The following is an 18,390-nucleotide window of genomic DNA, read 5'->3' on the forward strand; positions in this document are numbered from 1 at the left end:
ACCCCACAACCAGCAGCTGACTCGTGACTCTGGCCCAGCAGTTGGAGCTTCACACTGGCCCCCCAGCCCAGCACCAGCACGCCAGCATCATACTCTAGCTTAATTATCAACATTTAACTTTAACTAGAAAATAGTTACAAACAAATTATTAAAAGGGTAGACCCAACAAAGTCAAATAAATGCCTTACAGGCAACACAGTACACAAGCAACAAGATTTTTTTTCTCTGCATCTTGGTATACATGGAAATAATAAACCATTACCTAATATTAATCTCAAAGTGCTGAAAACTGACACTACTTAAATAACATGCTTTATAATTTCACATTTTCTCACAGCATACTCAGCTCTTTGTCCACTCAGTTAATTATCTATGTTCTTCTGCCACCTCCTAATATCCTCTTCCCAACTTACTTTCTGAGTGTATTTGCATTCTCAATAAATTTGGTTTCCAGACCTTTGAGAACTCCATCACTTGTGAGAAGTTGAGGCCCTAGACTAACCTTTATGGTACCATGCTGACCTGAAAAGGTCATTAATGACTATTCCATTTTCCTGTTAACCAATTTTGTAACCTTGGTACCTCGCAGACCATGAGATTTTATTTTTCTGCCATACCCGCTTTTTCAAATTCTCTGTGTAGCGTGTTGACTTTTCTCCAAATCCCATGAACTTTAAGTCTGCTGAAAACTCTGCCTATGTTATACAGTACTTATGTCACCTCCTTCTGGCAAGAGGTAGAACTCTTCCATTTATGCAGCATCAGCACATTTACTATCTTAGTTCTTATATGTACCTGCTTATCCTTTAGACATAACTGGTATATATGAAGAATTAATATTGAGCCCTACTCTCTAAGATGTATCAAAGAGCCTGAAGACAGATGCGGAAGAGAGGCCAGTCTGAAAAAAATCACTAAGCAATTACCATCAACAGATCACTTGCAATACCAGAAGAAATAACACACTGGACCATTTCTACACCTCCATCATGTCACAACCACGGATTGGACAGCGCAGTAGATACGACAATTGTGTTTGTGAATTTGCACATGTCAGCTAATTATTATTTCATTGTGATAGTATTTAACTCTATTCAATCCATTGCAGTATTTGTTGAGACTTGGACACAGCAACACTTTGCTGCCTGCTTGCATTCCGCCTTGCCTGAGAAATTGGACTGTCGAGTCAACTGACTCTGAAGACTAGCAGTATTCATTTTATTCTTAGCTGTTCTTTTCAGCCGCAGTGTAGGCTTCATTTCCTATTTGAGAGTTTTAGTTAACGGCCCTATTTGGCCTAGCATTTATTGTTTATTTTCCCTTTAACACTGTTCACAATAAAGTTTGTGAACTATCGACCTGCTTCAGTGTCCCTCACTCCACACTTGGGCCATATCCAAACCTGGTAGCACATCAAGAATGCCTACTGTGCTATTCCACACCCTCACTTCAGGAAGGCTGATCACCTGGCTGTACTTCTACCTCCTGAACAGAGGCAGAGACTGAGGACTGCAGCACCTGTAGTGAGGATCAAGAAGGTGTGGTCAAGGGAAGCACAGGAACACCTACAGGATTGGCTTGAATCGATGGACTGGACTGTATTTAGGGGTTCATCTTCTAACCTGGATGAGTATGCTGCAGTTGTTACCGACTTCATTGAACCTGTGTGGATGAGTGAGTGTCTACAAAGACTTACTGTACATTCCCAGACCAAAAGCTGAAGGCTAGATCTGTGGCATTCAAGTCTGGCAACCCAAGCCTGTAGCAGAAAACCAGGTGTAATCTGCGGAGGTCTATTTCAAGGGTGATGAGACAATTTCAAATGAGGTTGGAGGTAGGTAGTTCTAAGGTAGTGACATGTTCGGCACAGCTTTGTGGGCCAAAGGGCCATGACAACTCTGGCAGGGTTTGAAAGACATTACTTCTTACAAAGTGAAACCCAGATGAACTCAATGCCTTCCATGCCTACTTTGAAAGGGAGAATATAACTACAGCTGTGAAGATCCCTGCTGCACCTGATGACCCTGTGATCTCTGTCTCAGAGGCCGATGTTAGGTTGTCTTCAAAGAGGGTGAACCCTAGCAAGGCAGAAGGTCCCGATGGAGTACCTGGTAAGGCTCTGTAAACCTGTGCCAACCAACTGGCAGGAGTACTCAAGGACATTTTCAACCTCTCACTGCTACGGGCGGAAGTTCCCACTTGCTTCAAAAAGGCAACAATTATACCAGTGCCTAAGAAGAATAATGTGGGCTGCCTTAATGACTATCACCCGGTAGCACTCACATTGACAGTGATGAAATGCTTTGAAAGGTTGGTCATGACTAGACTGAACTCCTCCTCAGTAAGGTCCTGAACCCACTGCAATTTGCCTATCACCACAATAGGTTGATGGCAAATGCAATCCCAATGGCTCTCCACACAGTTTTAGAACATCTGGGCAACACACACACCTACGTCAGGTTGCTGTTCATCGACTGTTGCTCAGAATTTAATACCATCATTCCCACAGTACTGATTGAGAAGTTGCAGAACCTGGGCCTCTGTATCTCCCTCTGCATTTGGAACTTCATGATAGACATGATAGAGGTGTACAAGATATTAAGAGGAATAAATAGAGTGGATTGCCAGTGCCTCTTCCTCAGGGCACCACTGCTCAATACAAGAGGACATGGCTTTAAGGTAACGGGTGGGAAGTTCAAGGGGGATATTAGAGGAAGGTTTTCTACTCAGAGAGTAGTTGGTGCGTGGAATGCACTGCCTGAGTCAGTGGTGGAGGCAGATACACTAGTGAGGTTTAAGAGACCACTGGACAGGTATATGGAGGAATTTAAAGTGGGGGGGTTATATGGGAGGCAGGGTTTGAGGGTGGGCACAACATTGTGGGCCGAAGGGCCTGTACTGTGCTGTACTATTCTATGTTCTATGTTCAACTTCCTAACTGGAAGACCACAATCTGTGTGGTTGGTGATAATATCTCCTCCTCGCTGATGATCAACACTGCTGCACCTTAGGGGTGAGTACTTAGCCCACTCCTCTATTCTCTATATACCCATGACTGCATGGCTAGGTATAGCTCAAATACCATTTATAAAATTGCTGCCAATGCAACCATTGTTGGTAGAATCTTAGGTGGTGACGAGAGGGCGTAGAGGAGTGAGATATGCCAACTAGTGGAGTGGTGCAGCAGCAACAACCTGGCACTCAACGTCAGTAAGATGAAAGAGCTGATTGTGGACTTCAGGAAGGATACGATGAAGGAACACATACCAATCCTCACAGAGGGATCAGAAGTGGAGAGAGTGAGCAGTTTCAAGTTTCTGGGTGTCAAGATCTCTGAGGATCTAACCTGGTCCCAACATTTCGATGCAGTTATAAAGAAGGCAAGACAGCGGCTATACTTCATGAGGAGTTTGAAAAGATTTGGTATGTTAACAAATACACTCAAAAACCTACAGATGTACCATGGAGAGCATTCTGACAGGCTGCATCACTGTCTGGCATGCGGGGGGGGGGCGCGTGGTGGTGGTGCGCTACTGCACAGGACCCAAAGAAGCTGCAGAGGGTTGTAAATCTAGTCAGCTCCATCTTAGGTACCAGCCTACAAAGTACCCAGGACATCTTCAAGGAATGGTGTCTCAGAAAGGCAGTGTCCATTATTAAGGACCTCCAGCACCCAGGGTATGCCCTTTTCTCACTGTTACCATCAGGTAGGAGGTACAGATGTCTGAAGGCACACACTCAGCGATTCAGGAACAGCTTCTTCCCCTCTGCCTTCCGATTCCGAAGTGGGCATTGAACCCTTGGACACTACCTCAATTTTAAAAAATATTTTATTTCTGTTTTTTGCATGATTTTTAATCTATTTAATATATATTTACTGTATAAAGTATACAGAATAAGATTTATTTATTATTATTATTTCCTTATTTTTTCTTCTATATTATGTATTGCATTAAACTTCTGCTACCAATTTAACAAATTTCACGTCACATGCTGGTGATAATAAACCTGATTCTGATTCTAGAGAAAGAAATTTGTAAACTGGAAAGCGTGAAGAGATAGTGCTCCATGAGGTATAATTATGTGACGTCCATAATTATGTGTTGCAACATGACAACATTAATGAACAATTTCAAAAATGTTTCCACTGCTGTTACACAGCAATGTAGATATGCATTAAATATGAAAAATGACAGAAGTGGAATGTTTGCAAATGAATAACATTACTGACTGCAACATTGCTAAAATCTTGTATTATAGTTAAACAAGTATGCTCTTTGTATAAATCCACATTATAATTTTCTTTAACAGCATAAGTATAGGCAACCACAGTTGTTGCTGCCATCTCATGGCCACTTATTTCTTTAATGCAGTTGGTCCAGAAATATTGTAAGAGCAAATATTTGATTACTCATTAATTGTAATCTTTTTGCGGAGTTGCCATTTTGTTTTTGTTTTTCAGTAACTTCAAAAATTGGTCCTGGGCTCATATGTCTAAAACTAAATTATCGCGTATCCATCCAGATATTAGTCCCTGTTGTGACAAGTGTAAAGGGTGTGAGGCTTCCCTTATTCATATGTATTGGTCTTGCCCTGGCTTGGAGAAGTACTGGAGAGATGTCTTTCTAACTTTATCCCATATACTTAATTACCATTTGGAACCTAATCCTTTGATTGCTCTTTTCGGCACCTCGGGAGAGGTTGACATGCACCTGAGTCCGACTAAACGTTGTACACTCTCTTTTGGCCAAACGCACAGTCCTTCTTAGGTGGAGAGATGCTGCCCCACCCACTCATGCTCAATGGCTCAGAGACATTATGTCCTGCTTAGACCTTGAAAAGATTCATTATTTACTTCTTAATTCGGACATAAAGTTCCAAAGGGTGTGGGGACCTTTTCTTGAATAATTCCCACTTAGATTAGAGGTCCATACCCCTTTTGTTCCTTCTGTCTATAAATCCCTTACTTCCAGCTTCTTTTGGTTAAAATTGACAGTTTTTGATGTGTAAACATATTATAGCCTACATAGTAGGCAATATACCTTCTTTTTTATAAACACAGCTCTGTGGAGATAAAAGTTCTGATTAACTTTTCTATATATTGCAAGGTTGGCTTGGAGTTAGACAATGGGAGGGTGGGGTGGTAACTAACTATATATGATTTGACCATGGGTGATGTTTTTAACTGTTATGATCTGTATATTCAATACCTTTTTTTCATTCTGTACAAACTTCTTTATTTTTTTATTGTAGAAACTAATAAAAATATTATTAAAAATTGGTTCTAATGCAAAGTTTTCCAAATTGTCTTTTGATATCGTGTGCATAGAGATAGATAGATTACTGTTCTGGATATTAATATAATCAAGAGATAATGGGAAATGGTAACTGACGGAAAGGATTAACTTTGGTCTTGCTAAATGGGAAAGCAGATTCAAGGGACTGAGTGGCATAATCCTGCTTCTATTTCGTATGTTTTATGTTTTTATTTCATTTTTATGAACCTTCTAACTTACTTTGTGATAGCATTAAAACCTTATGAATCTCTAGTAATACCCTTCAAAAGGGGATTTCTCAACATAATTTGGGAACGCTACTTTACAGAGTCAAGGATCACCTGTTGGATTTTGATTCCTGCTTCTGTTTGTTCTCCTGGTGAATACCTGAGTTTCCTCCAGATGATTCAGTCCCCCCACCCCACCATATATAGGCATCTGTTAGTTTCATGAGACCATGGATTTGCGCCTTGGAAGGTTTCCAGGGTGCAGGCCTGGGCAAGGTTGTATGGAAGACCAGCAGTTGCCCATGCTGCAAGTCTCCCCTCTCCACGCCACCGATGTTGTCCAAAGGAAGGGCACTAGGACCCATACAGCTTGGCACCAGTGTCATCGTAGAGCAATGTGTGGTTAAGTGCCTTACTCAAGGACACAACACGCTGCCTCAGCCATGACTCGAACTAGTGACCTTCATATCACTGGACGAACGCCTTAACACTTGGCCATCCCACCATATTCCGAAGATACACAGGGAGTATGGTAAGTTGTGGGTATTGGCACAAGAAACATGTCAACACTCGTGGCTGTCCTCCAACGTAATCATTAGAAGCAAAAAAAGGGATTTAACTGCATGTTTCAATGTTTTCATGTACTATGCACACACATGTCAAATAAAGCTAGATTTAATCTTTAATCTTTATTTTATCTTGTATCATATTTCAAATGAATTTTAAAAGAAGTTGATAAACAATCAAATAAGTCTGAACTATGAAATTAATCTCTTCTCATTCTCAGTGTGAATAATAAATGACAAAAGCATAGAACTGTAACAAAAAACTGCTTTACTTGTATATAAGATTGTTGGTGCTAGTTAAAAGTTGAAATAAATTGAATTCGAACAACCAAATGGCCTATCATTATATGTAAAATATATACTTCAGAGCAGGTTAAATGGAATTTAGAAAAAAGAGCAGTGTAATTTTTTGTGAAAACAATCATGTTGTTTTAAATGTTTGGATTACAACCCATCTTCATCACATTGTGCTTAGTAAAGGCTAGCTCAGGCATCTTTTCACCTTAACTAAATTTTCTCAAGAAAGGCTGTTGAGGGCAGTATTTATCGTACTCCCAATCTGCGCAAAGCCATTTCGGATGGCAGTTAAGAATTCATGACAGCTTTGTGTTTCAGGTCACAGATGGAAAGATTGGGTAACGTGACAGATTCTCTTTCTTGAAGACATTACTGAATCAAATATATCAAATTATTTTTCATTTCATAATTCTATGAAAATTAAAAAAGATGTTAGTAATCTGAAATAAAAACAGAAAATGCATGAGGCACTCAGATCAGTAACCATCTGTGGAAAGGGAAATAGGGTTAACATTTGAGATTTTAAAAAATCATTCATTGCAATGGTTTCGGAATCTTAGTTCCAGGTACACTGTCTACAATAAAATGCTGTGCTCCAGAGTGAAGAAATCTAAGACAACTACTGTCGGTACGGTTTCCTAAGGGGCATCAGTCCCTGCCTATATCTGCATTAATCTCTGGCTAGACCGATGTGGTCTGGGTAAACTTTCAGCACCTGGGATAGCAGATTGCACATGCGCGCCTGCCACTGCAGGCGTGCCCCGCATTTGCGCTTGCGCTCTCGGCTTTGTTGTCGAGGCAGGTTCGCGTGGGGGCCCGGGAGGACGTAAGACAAGGGAGCATGCGCGGTGTGCGGTTCTTGGGGCAAGGGACAAAATGGCGTTGAAAGCGGTCGGTCGGATGGTGAATGGAGCCATGGGCGACGTAATGGCCCAGGGGTCGTCGTTGGCCTCCCGGGAGCACGCTCGGGCTGTCAGCCGGGACTACATGTCGCAGCCAAGGCTGAGTGAGTTGCACAGTGTGGAGGGGGAGGGATTGACAGCGGGTAGGCACTTGGCGTTTCCAGTCAGGGACTGTTGAAGGGGAATCCGCTTTGGAGCAACTGTATGGATCTGCATCGGACAGCTTTCCGTTACTCCCAGAATAAATCCCTTCATCTTGCAGTGTCCGCTAAGCAATAGGCGGATAGGGGAGGCGATGGTTCCCCCAGGCACGTAGTCCCTTGCATCCTCTGCAGTGCCTTCAGGAAACGAGCACCCACTCACTGCAGCAAAAGGCAACTGGAAATGTTGGAAATATTCAGCAGACCAGGCAGCATCTATGATAGAGTCAGGAGTTAACCTTGTTGGCCGTTGTCTTTTTGTGTGTTTTATACTATGTTGAGTTTTGGTAGAGTCTGGGAGGTGGGCAAGCCAGATTATTACAGAGGTGGATATGGGTGTGGGCTTCTACTTGCCAAATGTCACATATTGTCACGTGTGAACATCCGTTTAATCATCAAAATGAATAAAAGTTGGGGTGATTTTCGAAAAAAATATACCATATATTTCATAAAGGCCAGAGTGAAATGAACAGACTCTGGTCTGCATGTGTGTTGTACTTGCCATCCTATCTTTGTCAGAAGCAAAGCCAATATAAATTTGCATGAATATAATATTGAAACAGAAATTTCGCTTTGCTAGAACATGATAGGGATAATCATTCATGTGGGAATTGTCCCAATATAATTTGCCCTCCATGTCTCTGACTTCTGTTCATTCAGCATCTTAATTCTGAATTGTTGCAGTGTTTTCTTCAACCACTAGCAATAGAATCAAGTTGTACTAAACGGATTTATCATACCTTGCTGTATCTTTTCAAAAAGAAGGCATCTGTTGTACAATCGGTTGTTCATGTTGCTGCACTTCCGTCACGCCAAAGCAAATATCAATAATTTTAATATTTTTCCAAATGAACAGTGTAAAAGAAATATATAAAAGCAATTTAATATTGCTGATTGAGATAATTAATGATGGAACCTGTGAATTATGACAAGGAATCTTAACGTAAATAATTAGAGCTGTTTACCCAAATGTTTCAAAAAAAAATACTGACTAAACAGGAAACATTTTTGTGTGACCATAAGACATAGAAGACTTAGGCCATTTGGCCCATTGAGGCTGATCTGCCTGATGAATGAATGAATGGTTGACTTATCATACTTCTCAATCCCATTCTCCTGCTTTCTCCCCGTATTTGACACCTTGACTAATCAAGAACCTGTCAACATCCACAACAGTGTGTGCTGCAGTTTGATCACAGCTTTTCTGTCAAGTTGACTTTTGTATTTAATGCAGTCAAAGTGGAGTGAAGCCAGAATTTCAAGCCAATGTGGAGCCCACAAGTTTGTATTCTTTTCCATGTTATTAAATGATTACTGACAGTCAGTTGTCTTTGTTGCACTTGCATTGACATCACGCTAATGTTCTAAACAAATTCTGATGCAAGTCACCAAATTAAAAAAAAATTCTGAATCTTGATGACCTATCTATATACACTGTAGCAACCGTAAAATAATGTGATGGTGCAGCATTGCATGCACAGTTTGTAAACAATCTGTTACAAAGGTTTTGTGATTCTTTTAATCCTTCCTGTGATAATTTTAGATTGCAGAAATGGTATCAAAATTGCGCAAATGTACTTTGTCACCCCACAACTAAATTCTGGATCTTGTAATATTTAACAGAAGAACTAATCAAGTTTTCCACTTTGCAGCTTATAAAACGGTTTCTGGTGTTAATGGGCCGCTTGTAATCCTGGATCAAGTAAAGGTACTGAGTTTAATGTTCTCTCTGTAGATTTACATAGACATTTCAATGGAGATGTTTATCTTATCCTGTCTTTTATCCCTCACGTGAGTAATGGCCCTAATCCCATCCATGTCCTGTTCTTAAATCTCTGTCAGCATGTTCTGCTCTAATGGTATACTTTAATCACTAATTAAGATCTGGGTGTTACTGCATTTTATTTTGATCTTTGCCTAAAATCTTTTAGAATTAATTTTTGCCCGAGAACTCTCAATCTTTGTCCTCTTCAAACACCAGAAGCTGTCTAACTGCTATGTCTGTTTTCATAATTAAGAGATGATCTGATGGATAAAATATGCCTTTTCAATAACATTGTTTTCTGAAACTTGAAGTGCTGTCTCACTGTTAGTTGATCTATGTTTATTCAACTTTGTATCCTAATTAAAACATTTTTTTTACTTCAAATCCTTTCTCTTTCCACCTGCCCATCTCAACAGCTGCTTTTACAAACTCTGTGTTCTGTTGATTCCAATGTTTGCTTGCGTTTTCCATGTGAGATTGCATAATACAAACTCATCAGTGGTGAGGTGAAGAGCCACATTTGACTTCTGCAGCTAATCTGTTCTTTTACTTCCAACTAAATGTCAGCAACCTTTCCATTTTAGACGTACTGCCAGAATGGTCAAGAAAGGTATGAAGATGTCAAAAGTTCCATGTCCATTTCTCCATATATTGTCTCACTGTATAAAATATAAAAGTTGGGATGTTATATTGAAACTTTACAAAAAACTGATTAAGCACACTTGGTAAATTGTGTGTAGTTCTACCTGCCACACTATAGGAAGGATGTGATCAGGCTCTAGAGGGTGCAGAAGAGATTCACCAGGATGTTGCCTGGAGTAGAAAGTAGTACCTATAAGGCGAAGTGGCACAAACTTGGATTGCTTTCTCTGGAGCAAGACAGACTGATGGGTGACCTAATAGACGCACATGAAATTGAGAGGTATAGTTGGGGGGAAAAATATGTTGATTATCTATTCTATCATAATGACATTGATTTAAGGTGAGGAGAAGGAGCTTTAAAGGAGATTTGTTCAAAGTTCAGAGTAAATGTATTATCAAAGTACATTTATGTCACCATATACAACCCTAGGATTCATTTTCTTGTGGGCATTCACAGTAAACAAAAAGCAAGCAATGCATATTGAGAATATGAGATGAAGAATCCTTGAAAATGAGTACATAGAGTCCATTCAGTGTTGGGTTGGTTCAAGAGCCTGAAGGTTGAAGCTCTTTTCCTGAGCCTGGTGGTGCGGGTCCTGAGACTCCTGTATCTGCTTCCCGATGGCAGTAGCTGGTAGTGAACATGGCCTGAGTGGTGGGGGTCCTTGATGATGAATGCTGCTTTCCTGTGATGATGCTCCCTGGCGATGGGCTCAGCTTTTACACAGAATAATTGATGGCTGAAATTTGCTGCCAGAGGAATTAGTGGAATCAGTTACAATTATTACATTTGAGAAATGTTTAAGCAGGAACTTGTATAGTCAAGGCATTGAAGGATATGGACCTCGTGGGAAAATGGGGTTAGTGTAGATGTGCAAAAAGGTTGACATGCGTACGGTGGTACCTGTTTCTGTGCCACATCATGACTGTACAGCAGAAACCAAAGCTGGGTAGACATTTGGTAAAATTTCAAGTTACTTTAATACTGGATGAGGTTAGTGACTGGTAATGTGGTAAGCAGAGAAACACGATGCATCAGGAGGTTGTGGGAGTGGGGGGGTTAAGTTAATTTAACTCAGTCATTACTACAGCTGCCATGTGTGTGGGGAGGGGAGGGGGATACAGGTGTGCTGGGAAGAAAATAGGATTGTAGATAGCTTCCGAGAATGTTGAATACTTGAAGAAAGCTGATATATGTTATGAAGATCATTAGTTCTGTTAGCGTTTTAAAAAAAAATGGGGATTGGTTGACTTTGAACACAGAAGATTAAGAAGAGGCCCAAAAGTGAGATTCAGAATTTAATAGTTAGCAAATAGGTTGGTCAGTGTGAGGAAATTCATGTTATAAAGATGTTTTTAATATTTAATCTGTAGTCTGAGTGGATGGTTGAACTGTAGTGTGCAAGAACTTGTTAAAGGTAATTAATCTGTACTTGAAAATAACTAATTTGCAGGTTTGCAATAGGAAAGTTATGGTATACTGTAAAGTCAAATACGAATGCTCTTTTGAGGGTCAAAATGAGCTCCTTTGCTGATTCAACAGTGTGAGTGCAGTAGTTTAGTTGCAAAAGTAATCATTTAGAGGACTTGATTAATAATCTTGTGTGCTTGAGTCCCACTTTGCCATATTAGGAATTTGCATATTCATGTTAAATTGACAATGTTTGTCTTATTAGAAGGAATCATTTGGTGAGATTTCTTTGATACTATAATACTGGATGAGGTTGTATATAAGGCATATAGCAGCAGAATTAAGCCATTTGACCTAATGAGTCTGCCCCACCATTTGCATGTGACTGATATATTTCCCTTTACAACACCACTCCCTTTCCTTCTCCCCATAGCCCTTTGATGCCCTCACTAATCAAGAACCTATTAATCTCTGTATTAAATATACTGAGGAACTTCCTCCTCATCTCTGTTCTATTCTGAGTCTGTGCCCTCTGACTAGAAGGAAAACAGTTATGTAAAACTGTTCCATGTAAAGGATTGTTGGAAGGCTGTTTGTAATTTAATTTTCCTTCAGTTTCCCAGGTATGCTGAGATTGTGCATCTCACACTTCCAGATGGTACCAAGCGCAGTGGGCAGGTACTGGAAGTCAGTGGTTCGAAAGCAGTAGTTCAGGTAAAGACAATTCGTTGAGTTCCTCTATAACCAATTTGAAGGGTAGCATTCAAGACACCAGATTAATATTTGGGAATATAACAGTGAGCATGTGCACAAACTTGTTCAGCTTTTGAAAGAAGTTTAGGCTTTCGGTTCTAAAAAGGGGGAAAAGAATTTTCCTCCAAAGTTGACTGACTAACATTGTCTTTGTAGTTTAATTTCTGCTACTGATCTCTAAACAATAATTCTTCTTACATGGTTTTCTCTCTTTCTGCCAAACATCTGTATACATAGAGTATGATAGCATAGTTACAGGCTCTTTGGCTCCTACATCACCCTCCTTTTTTCCCAACATTTGCCTATCTAAGATTTGCTTAAATACCACTAATGTATTTGCCTCCACCACCACCCCTGGCAGGACATTCCACGCAGTCAACACCTTCTGTGCTTTTTTTAAAAAAAAGACTTGCCCTATACTTGCGTCCAATCATTTTAAAATTATGCCACTTCATATTAGCCCTTTCTGCCTCAGGTAAAAGTGTTTGTCTATTCTCTCGATCTATTTTGATATTGAAATAGCTGAGGGTTTTTTTTCCCTCCTGCATAATTGTATTAAAATCTGTGCTCCTGGTGATGTCAGTTGTATCATACACTTGATTTTTCTTTGTTCAAGGTAATATAATGCAAATCGGTAATATTTTTCACTGGCAAAAAATCATATCCAGTGAGTCAGTGAAATTTGAGACATACCGATACCAGTACATTCTCCTTTCTATTCCTTTTAAAAGGTGTTTGAAGGTACTTCTGGTATTGATGCGAAGAAAACAAGTTGTGAATTTACTGGCGATATCCTGCGTACCCCAGTGTCTGAAGATATGCTTGGTAAGTGTTACTTTATAGAAATTTTAGTCCCAAAAGTGGAACGTCATTAATATGTTGATTTTTGGCACGAGTCTGTATGTGTAAGTTGTCATTGCTTTTAATCAAAGTTGGAAGTAAATATCTGTACAGATATGATCTTGGGAAAGATTTATTGGTATTTATGGTGCATTCAGCCTTCTGTTCTCTATCTCTGCATGTACGGTTATGAACCGTCCCCAATTCAGGCTACCAGTTAGTCTAGACAGTTACTGAAATGAAGCTCGGACACTTGATGTCAAAAAATCATCCACAAATTCTGGTTACAAGCAGTCTGTCAGTATCTTTTATTTGGAATGTGAAAAACAACTTATTCTCTTAAAATGTTAGGTATATATAATTTCAGCTGCTTTTTTTTGTCATTAGCTTGTTTCCTCATTTAAAAAAAAAAACAAAAGTAGAAACTGTTTACTGTGAATTTGAATGAGTTTGTTACCTTACGGTGACTATGTGCAGGTTGTGAATATAGAACATTTAGCATTTTGGTCGCAGTGTTAAGATCAAAAGCTTTCTCAAATTCTGACCTGCATCTAGCAAAGTGAATCCAGCTATCTGTACAGACTGAGGAGAAGCTTTTGTGTTGGGCTGGTGTGTATTGAGTCATAGCATACTACAGAACAGAAACAAGCCCTTCTACCCATCTGGCTTGTGCCAAATATTAACCTGTCTAGTTCCATCGATCTGTACCTGGGCTGTAGCCTATCATACCCCTCCCATCCATTGCATGTTGAAATTGAACCTGCAGCCATCACTTCCGCTGGCAGCTCATTTCACACTCTCACTGTTGTGTTTTCTAGCTTCAAAGCGTTAAGCTAATTCAAAGGAAGACGCAGATGTCTGAAATGCGAGTCTAACTATGTTTGAGGAGTGCATGTATCATGTGGTAGCGTTATGATGTATGCAATTCAGCATAATTATTTAAATGAATGCAAATGCTTGAACAATATTTACAAGGTTATTCAAAAATACTAAAATATTTAGTATAGTACACAACACTTTTTCTGCTTAGCTATAAACTCCAACTCAATACATACTGCATCTCAACTATATACACAGTGTACTGTATAATACAACTACTATACAATATAATACAACTGCTATACATCCATCCACAGTTTAGTCAAATTTCACATTGTCGCATTCTGGAAGGCCATAAGATATAGGAGCAGAATTAGGTTATTTGACCCATTGAATCTGCCCTGCAATTTCATCATGGTTGATCCGTTTCCCTGTCAGCCCCAATCTTCTGCCTTCTCCTGTATCACTTCATGCCCATTCAAGCCTAAAGATTTAATCACTGTGGGGGCTTTCTTACTCTTGTGGGATAACATCTTTCTTGACCGGGGGATCATTCTGCTTGGCAGGTAAGACTTGGGGCTGTGAAAACAATCACAGGTTCTGGGGCCTGAGTTGTAGGAGTTGACTCTGAGACTGCAGAATGTGATTCTGACAGCTCTGGACACCTTTCTTCTCCATCTTCTAGTTTGTGCATCTCAATCGTGGGTAGTTTCATTTAGTTCACTGCGGTATTCTCTTATTAATCCTTCTGTTACTTCCTGTACAATCTGATCTCTGCTTGATTTCTTCAACCACAGCATCACCTGACAAATCTGTTTTCGTATCTCCGTTGACTCCTTTCATTTTGGCCATCCATTCATCCGGCTGGGCTTTGGTCTTTGCATCCACTTTGATAAGCAGCTTTTTGTCTCCCACTTTAAGTTCATGCAATAACCTTGATGCTCACAGAGTAGATTCTGGTTCTTTATACTCACAAAAGCTGAATGCTTGCAACCTTCTTTAAATAACCATATAACCATATAACAATTACAGCACAGAAACAGGCCATCTCGGCCCTTCTAGTCCATGCCGAACTCTTACTCTCACCTAGTCCCACCAACCTGCACTCAGCCCATAACCCTCCATTCCTTTCCTGTCCGTATATCTATCCAATTTAACTTTAAATGACAACATCGAACCTGCCTCAACCACTTCTGCTGGAAGCTCATTCCACACAGCTACCACTCTCTGAGTAAAGAAGTTCCCCCTCATATTACCCCTAAACTTTTGCCCTTTAATTCTCAACTCGTGTCCTCTTGTTTGAATCTCCCCCACTCTCAATGGAAAAAGCCTATCCATGTCAACTCTATCTATCCCCCTCATAATTTTAAATACCTCTATCAAGTCCCCCCTCAACAGTCCAAAGAATAAAGACCCAACTTGTTCAACCTTTCTCTGTAACTTAGCTGCTGAAACCCAGGTAACATTCTAGTAAAACTCTCTCTATTTTGTTGACACCTTTCCTATAATTCGGCGACCAAAACTGTACACAGTACTCCAAATTTGGCCTTATCAATGCCTTGTACAATTTCAACATTGCATCCCAACTCCTTTACTCAATGCTCTGATTTATAAAGGCCAGCATACCAAAAGTTTTCTTCACCACCCTATCCTTCAATTCCTTGAACTCTTTTCCAGTTTAAAACCAAGCCACATTTTGTAAGTAACTGCCTGATTTTCAGAGGCTTTCTCAGATATGTTGTCTATAAAAACTGTTGTCAGACCAATGCTGTTTGTCACATTCATGCTTCCACTGGGCAGCATAGATCTTCCTTGGTCCAATATGCTTTCCAACCAGAGTCACAGAGGTTTTGCACCAACACCTATTTATCCTCTGAGCAATGGTTCATGATGTACAGTATGGATACAATTATGGCATCATCCAGTTCCTCTCAATTTGCTTTCAGTTGACATTATTGCAGGGGATGTGGCATGCAATTTGTGGATGGATCTCCAATCATGTTGTAGTTGTCTCAGCCAATCACACTGCCACAATGCTGGCCCAACTATTTTTACCACATACAAGCCCAATGTGGCTTGTGGATTGTTGTATTTCACTGTTACTAATGTCATTCCCATAGGAGTTACTTTTCTCCAGGATAAGATCTTAGTTGGATATCTGCAGATTTCAGTTCAGTGGCTTTGAAATGCTGTTCAAACTCATTTTGTGGAATGACAGAAACGGCCGATTCAATGTCCAATTCCGTTTTAATTAATTTGCTATAAACTTCTGGCATAAGCCATGTTGCTTATCTATTGTTAGATTTCATTTTGAAAATCTCAAAGCTAGCCAGTTCTGTATTGCTCTCATCATTATCAGATTTTTCATCAACAGCATGCAGATTAGTGTTCTTTTTGAAACTGCAACTTGACTTTTTATCTTCTCTGTGCAGTTCCATTTATTTTTGTCTGCCCGACATGCTCTTTGTATGCATTTGCTGCATTTTCTGCATGTTTCACCTTTAAACCTGCATTGGTCTGGTGTACGTGATCCCCTGCCACAATGGTAACACAATTTGTTCAATCAGACTGGTTTCTGTTTAGACGTTGCAATTTTGCTCACGCTCACTTTCATTCCTGACTGCAACTCAATTGTGTCTCTGACTGCTGTATCCATTGATAGAGCTATTTAAACAGCCCTTTTAAATGTAAACTGTTCTTCTGTTAGGAGCCGTTTTTGAATGCTTTCTTGTAAGATTACAGAAACTAAACGATCTCTCAATGCATCATTAACCCCATTACTGAACTGACAATGCTCAGCTGATCTCTTCAATACAGCCACGTAAGCTGAAATTGACTCTCCTTCCTTTTGATTCTGCTTATGAAACCTAAACATTCTGCAATCAATCAACACACATAAAAGTTGCTGGTGAACGCAGCAGGCCCGGCAGCATCTCTAGGAAGAGGTACGGTCGACGTTTCGGCCCGAAACGTCGACTGTACCTCTTCCTAGAAATGCTGCCTGGCCTGCTGCGTTCACCAGCAACTTTTAAGTATGTTGCTTGAAATTCCAGCATCTGCAGATTTCCTCGTGTTTGCATTCTGCAATCAATAACAGTTTCAGTTCTAAATATTCTTGCATTACTTTAGCAATATCAGCAAAGCTTATTTCGGCTGGTTTGGTTAGAGCAGTTAAACTTTGAAGCAAACTGTATGCCTTTAAACCCAGTGCATTTCAACAAAATTGACACTTGTTTCTCATTGGCTATTTCATTTACTTTAAAATGCTGTTCAATTTGCTTAGTATATAAAAAAAAATCCAGTTTTCTGTTGTGTAATCAAATGCATCAATCTTTCTGATGTAGCCAGCTGATTCTGTTCTTTTTAATGATTATTATCACCCAGTATTCACTGTGTATGAACTCAAGAATTCTTCCATTTTCTGCCTGTTCTTAACCCTTACATACCGTTTGGGTCAAATTTGACCCTTTTTGAAATTTGACCTCAGTGAAAATACCCTAAATGCCTTTTTTTTTGGCCAAAATTTTATGACTTTTCCTAAAGTGACCCAAAATGCGCACGAATGAAAAAAAAATTAAAATTTTTTACTCTTGTACAGGTGCTAAACATTTAGTATCATTGAGGCTGTTCCGGGTCAAATTTGCCCCGTATCTATTGAAATGGATTTCAGATCCACCAGTGTGGGTCAAATCAGGGAAAATGGTGGTTTAAGGGAATCTTGAAACTGTGAAACTGTACATGCCGTAACAGCACAGGCATGATCATTTATGGTGCACATAAGGAGGTCCTAGGTTATCAGAGGTCTTGACACTATCGCAAGATTTGTAGCTGCAAGCACAAGCGCCTGGAATGTTACAAAATGTTACAAAATAACCTGGAAAGTTACAAAATGTTACGAAATGTAAACCTGTAATGTTACAAAATGTTACAAAATTCCCAGGCATGTGACATTTTATCAACTTTCCAGCTTTGAGCTGCCGCCTGCTCTGATTACAACAAGGGGAAGAGAGGTCATATAATAAACCCCACAGTTCCAGAATGTTCTTGCCATTTTCAGTTTCAATGAAATATATTTAAATCATTATGGCCGGTATGTTTTCATGTCTTAGGTAAAATAGGACATGATATTGTGTGATGGTAGATGTTTTTTCTCCATAAACGAGTGGTGTAAAACCTAAAAAAAATACACTCTCCCTGCTCTCTGAAACATTAGTTAATGATAAATCACCCATTTATTAATGTCAGATAGGGCTCCCCCCCCCCCCACTTATCTTTCTCCCTGGGCCTCCTGTCCCATGATCCTCTCATATCCCTTTTGCCAATCAACTTTCCAGCTCTTGGCTCCATCCCTCCCCCTCCTGTCTTCTCCTATCATTTTGGATCTCCCTTTCCCCCTCCCACTTTCAAATCTCTTACTAGCTCTTCTTTCAGTTAGTCCTGACGAAGGGTCTCGGCCCAAAACGTCGACTGTACCTCTTCCTAGAGATGCTGCCTGGCCTGCTGCATTCCACCAGCAACTTTTATGTGTGTAGGCTATTTATACATTCTAAATAGGTCTGTGGATCAAAATATGGTATAGATACTTGTTATGTGGGGATTCTTGGGCCGGGGTCAAAATTGACCCTGACCATACTGCGAAGGCATAGAATCTGAACGGTATGTTAGGGTTAAAAACTCAACTGTCTGTACGCT

At 39.9% G+C, this 18,390-nt stretch overlaps 1 protein-coding gene across 1 annotated transcript in view; it reads left to right on the forward strand.

Annotated features, from left to right (window-relative positions):
- Positions 1-7,221: 7,221 nt before the first annotated feature.
- The window catches only part of LOC140201760 (V-type proton ATPase subunit B, brain isoform), a 44,542-nt gene continuing 33,373 nt past the window's right edge, over positions 7,222-18,390 (forward strand). The window contains exons 1-4 of the mRNA XM_072266386.1: positions 7,222-7,372; positions 9,121-9,176; positions 11,902-12,000; positions 12,771-12,864. Of these exons, the coding sequence (XP_072122487.1) occupies positions 7,243-7,372; positions 9,121-9,176; positions 11,902-12,000; positions 12,771-12,864 (379 nt within the window). The 5' untranslated portion in view covers positions 7,222-7,242. The remainder of the gene's footprint in view (positions 7,373-9,120; positions 9,177-11,901; positions 12,001-12,770; positions 12,865-18,390) is intronic.

This window comes from Mobula birostris, chromosome 8, assembly GCF_030028105.1.
Source record: "Mobula birostris isolate sMobBir1 chromosome 8, sMobBir1.hap1, whole genome shotgun sequence".
Classification (NCBI taxonomy): domain Eukaryota; kingdom Metazoa; phylum Chordata; class Chondrichthyes; order Myliobatiformes; family Myliobatidae; genus Mobula; species Mobula birostris.